The sequence below is a fragment of the Acipenser ruthenus genome, chromosome 20 (assembly GCF_902713425.1).
Source record: "Acipenser ruthenus chromosome 20, fAciRut3.2 maternal haplotype, whole genome shotgun sequence".
NCBI lineage: Eukaryota > Metazoa > Chordata > Actinopteri > Acipenseriformes > Acipenseridae > Acipenser > Acipenser ruthenus.
Window position 1 is genome coordinate 14,698,160 of NC_081208.1, and position 15,102 is coordinate 14,713,261.

At 41.2% G+C, this 15,102-nt stretch overlaps 1 protein-coding gene across 1 annotated transcript; it reads right to left on the minus strand.

The window, feature by feature from the left end:
• Nucleotides 1-334: 334 nt before the first annotated feature.
• Nucleotides 335-10,344, minus strand: LOC117425242 (C-type lectin domain family 4 member E-like). The gene is made up of 6 exons (XM_034042056.3): nt 10,246-10,344; nt 3,283-3,399; nt 2,654-2,827; nt 1,978-2,123; nt 886-1,007; nt 335-672 (listed from the first exon to the last, which is right to left on the minus strand). The coding sequence occupies exons 1-6, from the start codon at nt 10,340-10,342 to the stop codon at nt 507-509; spliced, it is 822 nt and encodes a 273-aa protein (XP_033897947.3). The 5' UTR covers nt 10,343-10,344; the 3' UTR covers nt 335-506.
• Nucleotides 10,345-15,102: the final 4,758 nt, after the last annotated feature.

Here is a 15,102-nt window from a genome sequence, read left to right on the forward strand (position 1 = left end):
TACTATCAAAACACAGCACTAGGCAATGCGGCAGCCAGATCCATCACAATGCCTGCGCAAAGTAGCTGTGTACATGCATTTGTGACTATCCCTCCAACACAAGCGAAGCAGACACAGTAAAAAAGGTACAGAGTCTGCTACGAAAATGAAAACAAAAGAAAAGACACAAGAACAATGTGCAGTGATTGAAGGCAATCCCGGGTTCTGTTGTATTCAACATTTCAATAAATGGCACAGAGCACGTCGATACTGGCACATGTTTTGATGTTGTTTTGAATATGGGTATGTAGTACACAGCAGCATAAAGGGTTAATGAAAAACACAGTTTAAGTCATTTATTTGTGTTTTATTTATCATATGTTAACATTTTATAGCAATTCAAGGTTTGAAAACATTATTATTATTATTATTTTCAAAATCTGGTACCTGGGAAGGGGTTTCATTTTTACATCTGGAGTTGAAGTGGTTAACATTCTTTGTGTAAATGTGAGAGAATAAATAGGTTATCACTGATACATTATCACTGCTATGGTTTCACAAATCCTACTATAGTTCTTTTGGCACTCTATATCATTCCAGGAATTGAGGGGATTGAGGGGATCTGCATGGAATGGAAGATGTGCACAATCCTCCCCACCTTTCTTGTTATTAGGCTCTCCACTGCCCCAGTACCTGAAAGAGATGAGCAGCAATGCCAGTCAGTATCACAGCACTAAACTGGACATGCTCACTGTTTCACTGCAACACTTAATCAGCACTTAGTGAAAGAGATGAGGAGCAATACCAGTCACTATCACACAATGTCAGTAGGGAATTACTAGGTTGTTTGCTGCTGTATCCTTTTAATCCTCAGCAGTGATTTCAGAATGAGATTGAAGCTCTTACTGTGTCTTGTCATTGAGAGGAGTGCCGTCCACCCAGAGCCAGGTTCCTTCAGTAACAGCATCAGTCAGGCCAATCCAGTAGAGATTCCCTGGATGGGCTTTAGCTGCATTCATTAAGAATCTCTAAACAGAAAATACTCTTGTCAGTTCTAGTGGCGATCTACCAGTCAGCTGCCCCCTAGTGGAAATATAAGAGCACTCCTGCTTTTTGAAGAAAGAGCAAACCTTCCTTTAAATGACAGCAAGGGGGTTGAGTAGCTCTCAGCTGATTGTACGAGAGCCTGTCTGTGGCAGTGGGGGTTTCATAAAGCTCACATTGTCTTGTGTTCATGATGTCAGTGTGTGAACTCAGTGTTCTCTGCAGGACTGAAGGAGGGCAGGGTTTGGGTGGGAGGGCACTATTGTGTACTGGAGGGGCAACACCCCAGGGTTATTTATTGCACTCAAAACACAAACAACTGTATGAACAGGGTTTTCTTTTATACACATCAAAATGTTCTGCAGTAAATTGCTGTCAAATGGTTTCCTGCAGGTCAGGTATGATCTGATTCAGTTGAGATGTTTGCTGATAGACCAGTGACAATCACAGACTCTAAATGCACATCCCAGGATTGAAGGGGCAGGGCACCAGTGCTTCTCAAACTGGGGTACAGGGACCCCAGGAGGTCCGCAGAGGTGACCCAGGGGTTCCCCAGAAAATTCACTTTCACTGCTGAGGTGACAGACAGGCCTTGTGATACTGAGATACAGAACAATATACATTCAGTATTTACTATACTGCTGTGCAGTTTGAGAATCTCTAGTGTAGAGGCTATGGAGGCTGAATGGCCAGCAGAACCCTAAAAGCACAAGGGGTGGAAATCTTAAACCCAGGAAACACAAGGCACCTTCCAGCCACTTTTCCAGCAGCTACTTGTAGGAGTAGAGACATTTTCAAGCAATTTGATTTGAGCAGCTTGGTTTGAAATTGTTTGAAAATGTCACAGTCAACTAGAGGCTTCAACAGCTGCCAGAAAAACAGTTTCCTGAAAGCTGCCTGGTGTTTCATGAGCTTTATAAACAGAGCTCTGTAAAGATGATGGTCAAACTGTACCTGCTCTGCCTCACTCTCTATAATCACCAGGTGCCCCCCCATTGATGTGCAGTTATCACGGCTGGAGTTCCAGTCCATTGTATCAGTTGAGAAGTAGAAGCACTTTCCATTGGACTGCATCCACTTCTCTGGACAACAAACCCGCTCTGCACAATGAGAGAAAGAAGCAGTGCATGTTAAACAGAAACACCTGCAGATCTGAAGAAGGGGGCTGCACCTACAACACAGGGCTAGATTCTCAGCATTAGCATTAGCATGATTTTATCAGAAGGATACTGCATCTCCCCTCCCCTCCAACTAGTACTGGGACAGATCAGTAAATGGGGAGGGTTGCCTTATTTTTCCCCCTGTTTAATCTCATCACTCAGAGCCCTTGCTTGCTTCCTTGCATATTTTCCATGTTCGATGAATGCAGAACTAGGGGTGGGGCAGTGGTGACTTGACTGACAGCCAAGACTGATACCCCATTGAGTACCCCATCCCCAGTCGATGCTGTGCTCTTCAAACCAGTCAAACCTGACCCATCTGGATCCATGAAGAGAGAGAGTGAGAGACAGACAGACAGACACAGTAGATAGGTGAATGTTGCCTATCTCCCTCTATCTCTTCTTTCCCTTATAGTCCAGTCTGTTAATGATAATAATAATGATGGGATTGTATAGAATTCACAACTCACCCTTTGAAGAGCCTTCTTTGAGAGGACAGTATTTATCCAAGATTGATGATTTGACAGAAAGCTCAGTATTGCTCTTTTTCAATTCAGAAAGATTATTGTTGAGGTTGCTGCTCAAGTCCTGGAGCTGATTCAGTAATGTATTGTATTTCTCAGGGTCTTCTTTAGTTTCGAAATCTGAAAAAAGCAAATAGACAAGAGTGAATTACAGTTTTGTTCAGTCGAATGCACTCAACCAGCTTGTTCTGTACATGTTTAAAGCTGATTAATCAGGTCAGTAAATCTGACTCTGAAATGCAGTGATATTCGCTGTCCATGCTTCACATACTGGTCATGGGAAACTGGTATCTGAATGCTCTTTGCACAAGTCCATTTATGTGAATAAATGTACTTTGATATTCATGACACTTTCCTTGAGTTTCATTGAAGAAGCCAAAATCAGTTTAGAACAGTTTCATGGACTTTAAAATATATTGAATCAACCAAATTTTATTTAATTGATCAACTTTTAAAAAATAAAACTTATAATCAGTTGTTTGAAATGGTCCCATTGTGAGGTGATTATTAAGTTAGAGAATACCACACAAGCGATTTGAAACCCTGCTAACAAACAGCAATGTGTGAATACTCACGATAGACAGTGAGGGAGATGATGGCAGCCAGTAAGAGACAGCACAGGATGAGGAGGACCAGTGCAGGCTGTTTATATGAAGAGGCTTTGCCAGCAGCACTCACAGACGGGGTGGGGTCTGAGGAGAGAGAAAAAGTTTCTGTGTAGGCCATGCAGCACATGCGTGGTAAGGAACCGTCAATAAAGTGCACACTTTCTCACACACACAAGAGAAGGGTTGTCTGGCAATTACCAAAATAAAGGGGTGTCGAAAAATTGTAAAAATGAACATTCCCCCATTCCAGTCCCTACATTACTCCCCCAACAAATTAAATGTCGCCCGACCTTTCCACCTACAGATCATTTTACACTTTGCAACCAATACCCTAGAAGCATTTCTGCTTAACTCTCTTTATATCCCACAACCCTCTGCACGCAGCGTGATGGAGGTGCCCATAGAGACTCAGTAGAGTTGAGTATCTTGGTATTCAGAATAACTTTGACTCAACTCTGCTGATTCTCTATGTGAACTTCTGTTGTAGCGTCAGAGGGGGTCATAATGTCATTCTTTGTATGAAATTAAAAGAATTGAAATATAGAGAGGGGGGTCCTAAGCCATCCTCTGTGTCTACTTGGTTTCTGGTTCCAAACTTCCCCACTGACAAGGAATGTTTTAAAAAGAGTCATAAACTAAATACTGGACAAATGGCTTATCTTCACGATCACTGAATGAATCCTTTGGTGAAAGCAGTGTCTTGCAGAGGGTACAAACTAGATGGTCTTGGGTGCTTTGACACCTCGGACAGAGAACTAACCCTTATAAATACAGCTGACTGGGGAGAAACAGCAGACCAATTGAGAACAATGGGCTGTCTTGGAACGAGAACAGCCAATGGGAAACACACCACGTGGACTCAGGCACCACCCAAAATAAACAAACTATCCAATCACAGGGGTAAAGATAAAGTTACAAAAATCCAAGGCTTTTGACAGAAAAACAAGTCTCTGAACTTTGATCTGAAGACACCGACTTGTACAGCGATACTGTTTTCGGAAACTCTAATATGAGATAACTACTCTAGTGTTTCCTTTGGTGTGGGAGTCTGCTGCGTAAGACGTCTAAAATCCTAAAAGTACTTGTAATCAAAACTCTAACTTAGCCCCGATTCATCACTGGAGAAAGAGTTGGATGAACATTTTGAAGTCGACAGAGATTGAAATATATTCAGTCTTGTATTAGCTAGCTGTGCCGGAGTTTGCGGTGGAATATCCCAGACATAACCGGACGAAGAGTGCATATATTGGTGTTTCAGTGGAATACCTAAAATAGTTAATGACTATTGTTCTTTGCAAAGACATTTGTTTCGTAACCTGAAGTGGAGATGAAATGCGAGGAAGGCAGACCCCGGAACCTGGACCTGTCCTTGCCAGCAGGAGAGCCTTCAAGCACCTGTATTGTTGAAGACACGGATCAGCTGCTGGAGGCAGCGAACATCTGTTAAGTATTCAATAAGTAGTGTTTCAATCCTCTTATGAACTCGAGAATAAGCAGACCTTAAAGTAAAATTAACGTTATGTTTTAGGTAGAATGTAAAAAAGTATTATTGTTTTTAATTCATGCTTTGAGTTAATGAACATTGTAGTAATTGTTTTATGTGATTTATACAAAATGTTTTGATTATCAAATATTAACGAAAGTAAGTATGTATGTTACTAACGATACCCCTGTTAAGACTAACCTTCATCTTAAATAACTGTCAGGAATGCAGTTGTAACCTTAAGGGAATCTCCCATAGGTTTCGTTGGATCGCTAATCAACCAGCGGGAGTGGGGTGTCGTTGTTAAACTTTCTTTTCTGTACTGTTTAGTTCATTCTTCCTTTCTGTATTATTTTAGTGTAGTTGTTGCACCTTTTTAATTTTTAATATTCACTAGAAACGTTGTCCAGTCTGATGGCTTCTACATGATTTGAATTCAAATAAGGTATTATATGATCACAACTTAAACTAGTTCAAATACAAATATACCTTGCACACTACATCATCCAGAGGGTTGTGGGATACAAAGAGAGCTCGGGAGAAATTCTTCTATTTGAAAGTCAATGGAGCCGTGTCAAATTTTGATTATTTTTGCTGCTTTTCGCCATGTTAAATGCATCAAACTTTTAGTAAATTTCACTTTTTCCCAAGCTGTCTTTAAGAAAACCACAACATTGTCAAATTATGACTAATTATTATGAAAAATGCTGATTCTGAGCACAGTCCCGTATTGTGGCGCATGCACAGAAATACAGAGTTACAGCACAGCCAGCACAGATATTCAAAGATATTATATTGTTTTCTCTGGTTATGTTCTTTATTCATTTGTATAATAAAATAACCACACAACAGAGGGCTGGGGCGCCTATTTCAATGATCTGCTTCGTTCCAGTAGCTGTTATTGTTATGTGTATTAATAGTTTTAATGTTATGTATTCCCAAAGTTACCAATGTTACTGAAAATGTTACATAATTAAATGTTTTTTCAAATCAAGTGGATTTGATTGAAAGATAACTTCTGAATCTCCAGATCATACAGGGAGCCTGAACTACATCCATGTTTTTTAGTAGTCTCTGATATCTCATATACTACAGATACACTGGGTGCTTTATTGTAATAGTCTGATATCTCATATACTACAGATACACTGGGTGCTTTATTGTAATAGTCTGATATCTCATATACTACAGATACACTGTGTGCTTTATTGTAATAGTCTGATATCTCATATACTACAGATACACTGGGTGCTTTATTGTAATAGTCTGATATCTCATATACTACAGATACACTGTGTGCTTTATTGTAATAGTCTGATATCTCATATACTACAGATACACTGTGTGCTTTATTGCAGCTTCGTAGGTTTTACAAAATATGCACAATCACCGAAATAAACTATTTAATTGCATGCATTACAAATAATATTTTTAAATAAAAAAAAAACTAAAATATAATCTGATTTATTAAACAAGTAATCCATAAATTTCTTTATTTTATTTTTGTATAATACTGTAGAAGGCAGCCCCTCATAGAAAGGGAGGCGTGCAAATTAACAGCTGGGAGTGGGAATTATTGTGGGGGAAAATGTGCATTATTGTTGTGTATTTCATTGTTGATTATTATGAATGTGCATTATTATTGTGTATTTTGTTGTTGATTATGAAAGTGCGTTATTGTTGTGTGGTTCTGTAATTGTTGAACCCTTCCTGTGTTGCCTTTGTTTTGTTGAGTGACTGTCACCTTGAGAATTGGAGTAGTGCTCCGGGGTGGGTAAGGGCTGTCTCTGTCTGTATGTGTGTGTGTGTGTGTGTGTAAGAGCTGTCTCTGTGTGTGTGTGTGTGTATGTGTGTGTGTGTGTGTGTAGTGCTCCGGGGTGGGTAAGGGCTGTCTCTGTCTGTGTGTGTGTGTGTGTGTGTGTGTGTGTAAGAGCTGTCTCTGTGTGTGTGTGTGTGTGTGTGTGTGTGTGTGTGTGTAGTGCTCCGGGGTGTGTAAGGGCTGTCTCTGTCTGTGTGTGTGTGTGTGTGTGTGTGTGTGTAGTGCTCCGGGGTGTGTAAGGGCTGTCTCTGTCTCTGTGTGTGTGTGTGTGTGTGTGTAGTGCTCCAGGGTGGGTAAGGGCTGTCTCTGTCTCTGTCTCTGTGTGTGTGTGTGTGTGTGTAGTGCTCCGGGGTGGGTAAGGGCTGTCTCTGTCTCTGTGTGTGTGTGTGTGTGTGTGTGTGTGTGTGTAGTGCTCCGGGGTGGGTAAGGGCTGTCTCTGTCTCTGTGTCTGTGTGTGTGTGTGTGTGGTGCTCCGGGGTGGGTAAGGGCTGTCTCTGTCTCTGTGTGTGTGTGTGTGTGTAGTGCTCCAGGGTGGGTAAGGGCTGTCTCTGTCTCTGTGTGTGTGTGTGTGTGTGTAGTGCTCCAGGGTGTGTAAGGGCTGTCTCTGTCTCTGTGTGTGTGTGTGTGTAGTGCTCCGGGGTGTGTGTGTGTGTGTGTGTGTGTAGTGCTCCGGGGTGTGTAAGGGCTGTCTCTGTCTGTGTGTGTGTGTGTGTGTAGTGCTCCGGGGTGTGTAAGGGCTGTCTGTGTCTGTGTGTGTGTGTGTCTAGTGCTCCGGGGTGGGTAAGGGCTGTCTCTGTCTGTGTGTGTGTGTGTGTGTATGTAGTGCTCCGGGGTGGGTAAGGGCTGTCTCTGTCTGTGTGTGTGTGTGTGTGTGTATGTAGTGCTCTGGGGTGGGTAAGGGCTGTCTCTGTCTGTGTGTGTGTGTGTGTGTGTGTGTGTGTGTGTGTGTGTGTGTGTGTGTGTGTAGTGCTCCAGGGTGTGTAAGAGCTGTCTCTGTGTGTGTGTGTGTGTGTGTAGTGCTCCAGGGTGGGTAAGGACTGTCTCTGTCTCTGTGTGTGTGTGTGTGTAGTGCTCCGGGGTGTGTGTGTGTGTGTGTGTGTGTAGTGCTCCGGGGTGTGTAAGGGCTGTCTCTGTCTGTGTGTGTGTGTGTGTGTAGTGCTCCGGGGTGTATAAGGGCTGTCTGTGTCTGTGTGTGTGTGTGTGTAGTGCTCCGGGGTGGGTAAGGGCTGTCTCTGTCTGTGTGTGTGTGTGTGTGTATGTAGTGCTCCGGGGTGGGTAAGGGCTGTCTCTGTCTGTGTGTGTGTGTGTGTGTGTATGTAGTGCTCTGGGGTGGGTAAGGGCTGTCTCTGTCTGTGTGTGTGTGTGTGTGTGTGTGTGTGTGTGTGTGTGTAGTGCTCCGAGGCGTGCAAGGGCTGTCTCTGTCTGTGTGTGTGTGTGTGTGTGTAGTGCTCCAGGGTGTGTAAGAGCTGTCTCTGTGTGTGTGTGTGTGTGTAGTGCTCCGGGGTGTGTGTGTGTGTGTGTGTAGTGCTCCGGGGTGTGTAAGGGCTGTCTCTGTCTGTGTGTGTGTGTGTGTGTAGTGCTCCGGGGTGTGTAAGGGCTGTCTGTGTCTGTGTGTGTGTGTGTGTAGTGCTCCGGGGTGGGTAAGGGCTGTCTCTGTCTGTGTGTGTGTGTGTGTGTGTATGTAGTGCTCCGGGGTGGGTAAGGGCTGTCTCTGTCTGTGTGTGTGTGTGTGTGTGTATGTAGTGCTCCGGGGTGGGTAAGGGCTGTCACTGTCTGTGTCTGTGTGTGTGTGTGTGTGTGTGTGTGTGTGTGTGTGTGTGTGTAGTGCTCCGAGGCGTGCAAGGGCTGTCTCTGTCTGTGTGTGTGTGTGTGTGTAGTGCTCCGGGGTGTGTAAGGGCTGTCTCTGTCTCTGTGTGTGTGTGTGTGTGTGTAGTGCTCCGAGGTGTGTAAGGGCTGTCTCTGTCTGTCTGTGTGTGTGTGTGTGTGTGTGTAGTGCTCCGGGGTGTGTAAGGGCTGTCTCTGTCTGTGTGTGTGTGTGTGAGAGAGTGTGGATGGTGCTAGTTTCTACTGTGCTGTCACTTGCTGAGCACACTGCTACAGTTTTGTACTTATAAAAAAAAGGAATACAAAGTTGAAAAACCGGAGCAATTTAACAATTTTACTGTTTCTGACCGGGACAAAAAAAATAAGGCGGGAAACTGGGCCCATCAGTGTTTTCCCGGGATGTCTGGTCCAATTCCAAAGTCTCTTCAGCTTTACTCTTCTGAATGCTGTGCCAAAAGCAGAATATAATGTGCTGTTACCGCACACGCCCCACAATAAGGGACTACTCAGAAAACAGCACATTTCATCATAATTACTTCATAATCTGACAGTGTTGCCAGTGTCTTAGAGACCGTGGGCAAAAGTGGAATTTACTTTAAAAGTGTAATGCATTTTCTTAACGAAAATCAGAAAAATGTGTTGAGTATCTTGGTATTAATATTTCAATGGAAAGGTTCCCTGCACTCTGATTGGCTGAGATAAAGATATCCAAGTTTTGAAACCAATTTAAAAAGCCTTTTAATGCACAAAAATCATCTCATTATTTAACCGGAAGTCCATCTGGGTTTTATTGTGCACACATTGACCTAACTTTGAGTTTCAATATAAAAAGAATTAACAAAAAAAATATATAGTGTATTAAAATAACACAATTCAAATAAAAAAGTGAACGTGTGCTGCATTGTTTTTTAAAATTAGCAAATCGCTGACTTGGTTGTACAATAAGTGCCTCTAGAAACATGATCTCTCACTGCAAACCCACTAAAATAAACTGTCGTGGGATCAAAATCCCCTAACTGAATCCCTACACAATTCACTCACCCTGGCTTAACACATAGTAGTGAAGCTGCTTGCTTGCTGGAACTAGAACAAAAGAACTGGCTTTCCAGCTCCTTTTTTATACCACGTGGCTGGGCTTAATTGATCATCAATTAGTCAATTAAACCCCAGCCACATTCCACACATGGATTTGGCAGAGTTGGATTTAACCCCATCCCTGCCAAACTCAAATTCAAAACATTCCAATTTTAAAAAACCTGCCATATCTAGTGCACACTTAAATTCAATATATATTTTTTAAAACTATACATATACATATACACAACAATACAATACATTATTTACACATGCAGGGCATTTGCCCTGCCACACCCTTCTAAAAGCTTACCATGGTAAATTTGCAGGGTCACTTTTCCCATAGTTACATTCACCATGGCGTACTACAAAATGGTGGTATGTAATTCAATATGTTAACGTAACTTTATTCAGCAGGTTTCATTCAACCTCATGAAGTCTGTTAATTCTACAGGGGGGTGCATAACGTTTGGCCAGAGCTGTAACCTGGTTTTAACAGAGAAGAAAAAAAAAACATAAAAATGTAGATGATATAAAGTATCCCTTTAAAAAAAGCAAAAAAATTCCCCCAGATTAAGTTGCTAAAAAAAGTAATGGAACAAAAGCACACGTGAAGCAATATGCTTTTCATTCGCTTCTGATATTTGCACACAAAAATAACTTTCAGTGAAAGTTTTAGCAGAGGTAAATTGAATCGAGACATGTTTAAATGTGACCCCTAGGTACTTACCCCCCTGTTGAGCACCTGCTCTCTTGCCCTGGGGTTGGTTTACTGTGGAATAGACATCCTCCGAGGGATTCTGCAGGACAGTGTAAATGCCGTCCATCTCCATTGCTAGTGCTGTAGAGAAGTGAGCTAGAGAGGAAGTTCTGACTGTTATATTAACTCTGCAGGGCTGGGCAGGTGCTAGAGGAAGTGGGGTTTCACAATTCTGTCTGTATGACGCAGTGTTACTGCTCTAGATACTCTGCTACTGCTCTAATCAACATCTGTGCTGACGATTGAATCCAGAGAAGCTTGGATGGAAACATCTGTAACAAGCTACTTCCGAGGAATTGCTACGCGTATTGTACTGGCTTCAGCCACCCAAAAATCAGTGTGCAATCTCGTAGCCGACTCACATGGGTAGAGCATGCTAGTGTAAAAGGGGCTATAGTGATAGCAGACTTCTCAATCACTAGATCCCTGGCAATATGTATCCCTAGCTTTGGTTCCTTTGCACACACATTAAATACCCTACATTCATATTTTTCAATCAGTAGTCTTTTAGAGCTGATGCGGGAACAGAAAAAACAAAGGCAGTACTGCAGGCAAAAAGCGCTGCAGCTCCGTTTATTTTCAAACAAGAGCAAAATAAATATTTAAACAAAAACACAACCACAAAACCGAATAGGTCAGGCTGGGCAGATTGCTGTCACTGTTCCTATTCTTTTCATTGCAAAATTCTCCTCTCTCGCTCCCGTTCCTCATCTGAACACCCACCCTCGGAGTGCAGAGAGCTGCAGTTTTATATATCGTGGCCGAGGGGTTTAACTGGCTAGAATTATTCTATTACCCCTTGGCCACAATCTGCACGAGTTTATTAATTACTCCTGGCAGAGGACGAGCTACCAACCTCGCCTCTGCCAGAACACGTTTTAAATAAAAACAAAACAATAACACACGGCTCCGCTGCTATATTTATAAACCATAAATACACAAAATAAATCATAATACACAAATAAAAATAATGCATTGCACAGGGGCGGAGGGGGAGACCCGGTTCTCAAAATAAATAACAAATAAATGTACAGGGCTCCTCACCCTGTTACAGGAGCCTATTGCATCTCTGCAGAAATGATCAAACCCCTGTGCACTGCATATATCCTAAAGTGAAGGTAATTGTGCAGAATCACTAGATTAGTGGGTCTTGTACATTGCAGGTGTTTCCAGTTTGCAGTCCTACCCACTGCACTGTGTTATCAAGTCCAAACTGTATGAGCACAGCACTCATAAAACAGCTCTGTGTTTGATACAGGGCTGTGAAGTGGGTTTGAACATGGCAGCAGTGCCCAGTATAGACAATGAAGAGGGGCTGCAAGTTTCATATTTACTGATCTTGGCATCACAGTTCCTCCTAATCAGTGGCTGCAGTGACCCTTTCTATGAAATCAGAGAGGGAACATTTATTCTGAGGCAGAAGCATGACTAATGTGTTCAGTTTTAACTCTTTTACAGGAAATGTTTTGTGAAATGTAATCCTTACAGAAATGCAGAGCGCTCCAGCAGTAACTAAACCAAAATACTAATGTTTCATGCACATTGTTACAGCATTTTTCAATGCGGCCACAGCAGCCAGCAACTCCTCTCTTAATTAACCTTTATCTTAATCGGCACCGCTATCCAGCTTTCATTCAAGCATATATATATATATATATATATATATATATATATATATATATATATATATATATATATATATATATATATATATGCTGTATATATACAGACGTGCTCAAATTTGTTGGTACCCTTACAGCTCATTGAAATAATGCTTCATTCCTCCTGAAAAGTGATGAAATTAAAAGCTAATTTATCATGTATACTTGCATGCCTTTGGTATGTCATAGAATAAAGCAAAGAAGCTGTGAAAAGAGATGAATTATTGCTTATTCTACAAAGATATTCTAAAATGGCCTGGACACATTTGTTGGTACCCCTTAGAAAAGATAATAAATAATTGGATTATAGTGATATTTCAAACTAATTAGTTTATTTAATTAGTATCACACATGTCTCCAATCTTGTAATCAGTCATTCAGCCTATTTAAATGGAGAAAAGTAGTCACTGTGCTGTTTGGTATCATTGTGTGCACCACACTGAACATGGACCAGAGAAAGCAAAAGAGAGAAAAGAGAGAGTTGTCTGAGGGGATCAGAAAGAAAATAATAGACAAGGAATGGTAAAGGTAAAGGCTATAAGACCATCTCCAAGCAGCTTGATGTTCCTGTGACAACAGTTGCAAATATTATTAAGAAGTTTAAGGTCCATGGAACTGTAGCCAACCTCCCTGGGCGCGGCCGCAAGAGGAAAATCGACCCCAGATTGAACAGAAGGATATTGCGAATGGTAGAAAAAGAACCAAGGATAACTGACAAAGAGATACAATCTGAACTTCAAGGTGAAGGTACGTCAGTTTCTGATCGCACCATCCGTCGCTTTTTGAGCGAAAGTGGGCTCCATGGAAGAAGACCCAGGAGGACTCCACTTTTGAAAAAAAAACATAAAAAAGCCAGACTGGAATTTGCCAAAATGCATATTGACAAGCCACAATCCTTCTGGGAGAATGTCCTTTGGACAGATGAGTCAAAACTGGAGCTTTTTGGCAAGTCACATCAGCTCTATGTTCACAGACAAAAAAATGAAGCTTTCAAAGAAAAGAACACCATACATACAGTGAAACATGGAGGAGGCTCGGTTATGTTTTGGGGCTGCTTTGCTGCGACTGGCACAGGGTGCCTTGAATCTGTGCAGGGCACAATGAAATCTCAAGACTATCAAGGCATTCTGGAGCGAAACGTACTGCCCAGTGTCAGAAAGCTCTGTCTCAGTCGCAGGTCATGGGTCCTCCAACAGGATAATGACCCAAAACACACAGCTAAAAGCACCCAAGAATGGATAAGAACAAAACATTGGACTATTCTGAAGTGGCCTTCTATGAGTCCTGATCTGAATCCTATCGAACATCTATGGAAAGAGCTGAAACTTGCAGTCTGGAGAAGGCACCCATCAGACCTGAGACAGCTGGAGCAGTTTGCTCAGGAAGAGTGGGCCAAACTACCTGTTAACAGGTGCAGAAGTCTCATTGAGAGCTACAGAAAACGTTTGATTGCAGTGATTGCCTCTAAAGGTTGTGCAACAAAATATTAGGTTAGTGGTCCCACCATTTTTGTCCATGCCATTTTCATTTGTTTTCTTATTTACAATATTATGTTGAATAAAAAATCAAAAGCAAAGTCTGATTTCTATTAAATATGGAATAAACAATGGTGGATGCCAATTACTTTTGTCAGTTTCAAGATATTTCAGAGAAAATTGTGCATTCTTCGTTTTTTGTGGAGGGGTACCAACAAATTTGAGCACATCTGTATATATATATATATATATATATATATGTATATATATATATATATACCCAAAGTTAGATATATGAAGGCTGAGATACTCAGCAACATGATCTTATAAAACAATTAAGCATGTAGTGAATACGCTCGGAGCAAAACTGTTGAAATGCAGCCAAGACTTATAGATGGTGGAAAACAATCATTGTAAACTGTCACAGTGGCACAGTACTTCTCTTTCAAATTAACTTTGTTGTTATTATTAAAGATACGATTAGATCACGATGGTTACAGCTTTCATTCAAGCATACATATATATATATAATATTTATTTTAGCATCGTAAAATAAAAGTGAATACTTACACAGAACTACAAATAAAACAAAGTGGCAAAATGAAGTCCAAAGCAACACGACTCTTTTAGGCTATCAAAAAAAAAATCTTCGTTATGCCGATCTCGATATATCCATTCCGCTGTCGTGTGATCACAAGATCATTTGTCCGAGGATCTCAATATTACCATTCCGCTATTGTTTGATCACAAGATCATTTGTCTCAGGATTTCGATATTACCATTCCGCTATCGTGTGATCACAAGATCATTTGTCTCAAGATCTCGATATTACCATTCCGCTATTGTTTGATCACAAGATCATTTGTCCCAGGATTTCGATATTACCATTCCGCTATCGTGTGATCACAAGATCATTTGTCTCAGGATCTCGATATTACCATTCCGCTATCGTGTGATCACAAGATCATTTGTCTCAGGGTCTCGATATTATCATTTCACTATCGTCTGATTACAAGATCATTTGTCCCAGGATTTTGAGAAAACACAATTCACTATTGCTGTTTTCCAGAGATCATTTAATTTATCTTGTGATCTCAACAAAAATGACTTGTACTGTCAAAATCCTGAGATAAATTAGGACGTTTTTTTTTTTTTGATGGCCAAATGAGCCGACTGTACTAAACAACAAGCAGAGCAATATCCCAAACAATTTCACAAAACGGGGGAAGCAGCTATAAAGCAGAATCAAACTTTCAAATGAGTCGAAGCCTTTTCTGCATCCCCCCGATAATGCAAACCCTAAAGGGAGGATGGGTTACAGTTTTGCAGAAGCCTGAAGCCCCAGTTTGCAGCTCTTGCAGTATTGCCCTTTGCAGTGCTATCAGTACCTGTTCAACAGTGAAGATGCACAATGATCCTTCCTTATCTTAACAGTGTGCTCAGGTATGACAGACGTCACATCAAAAGTGAACTTCTAATGTACATCTTGTAATACTGAAACCACAGCTGTGTTTAAATAGACATTAATGAAATAACATTAGAAGGTAAACAAATTCCTGTTCTTTGAAAAGATACTGTAAAAACATCATAAATACATTAAATAGATGTTTATTTAACACAAATATTATGAATATTACAATGTATTATAATAATACATATATTTGTGTATGGTCAAATCTCTGTAGCCATGA

What these genes read in the sequence shown, in the direction of transcription:
- LOC117425242 (XM_034042056.3), bottom strand. Translation starts at nt 10,342, where the DNA reads ATGGACGGCATTTACACTGTCCTGCAGAATCCCTCGGAGGATGTCTAT. An exon ending in TAGAGAGTGAGGCAGAGCAG is followed by an intron (nt 1,008 to 1,977) that starts GTACAGTTTGAC and finishes TTTTCTGTTTAG; the next exon opens with AGATTCTTAATGAATGCAGC. An exon ending in CCTCTCAATGACAAGACACA is followed by an intron (nt 673 to 885) that starts GTAAGAGCTTCA and finishes CATCTCTTTCAG; the next exon opens with GTACTGGGGCAGTGGAGAGC.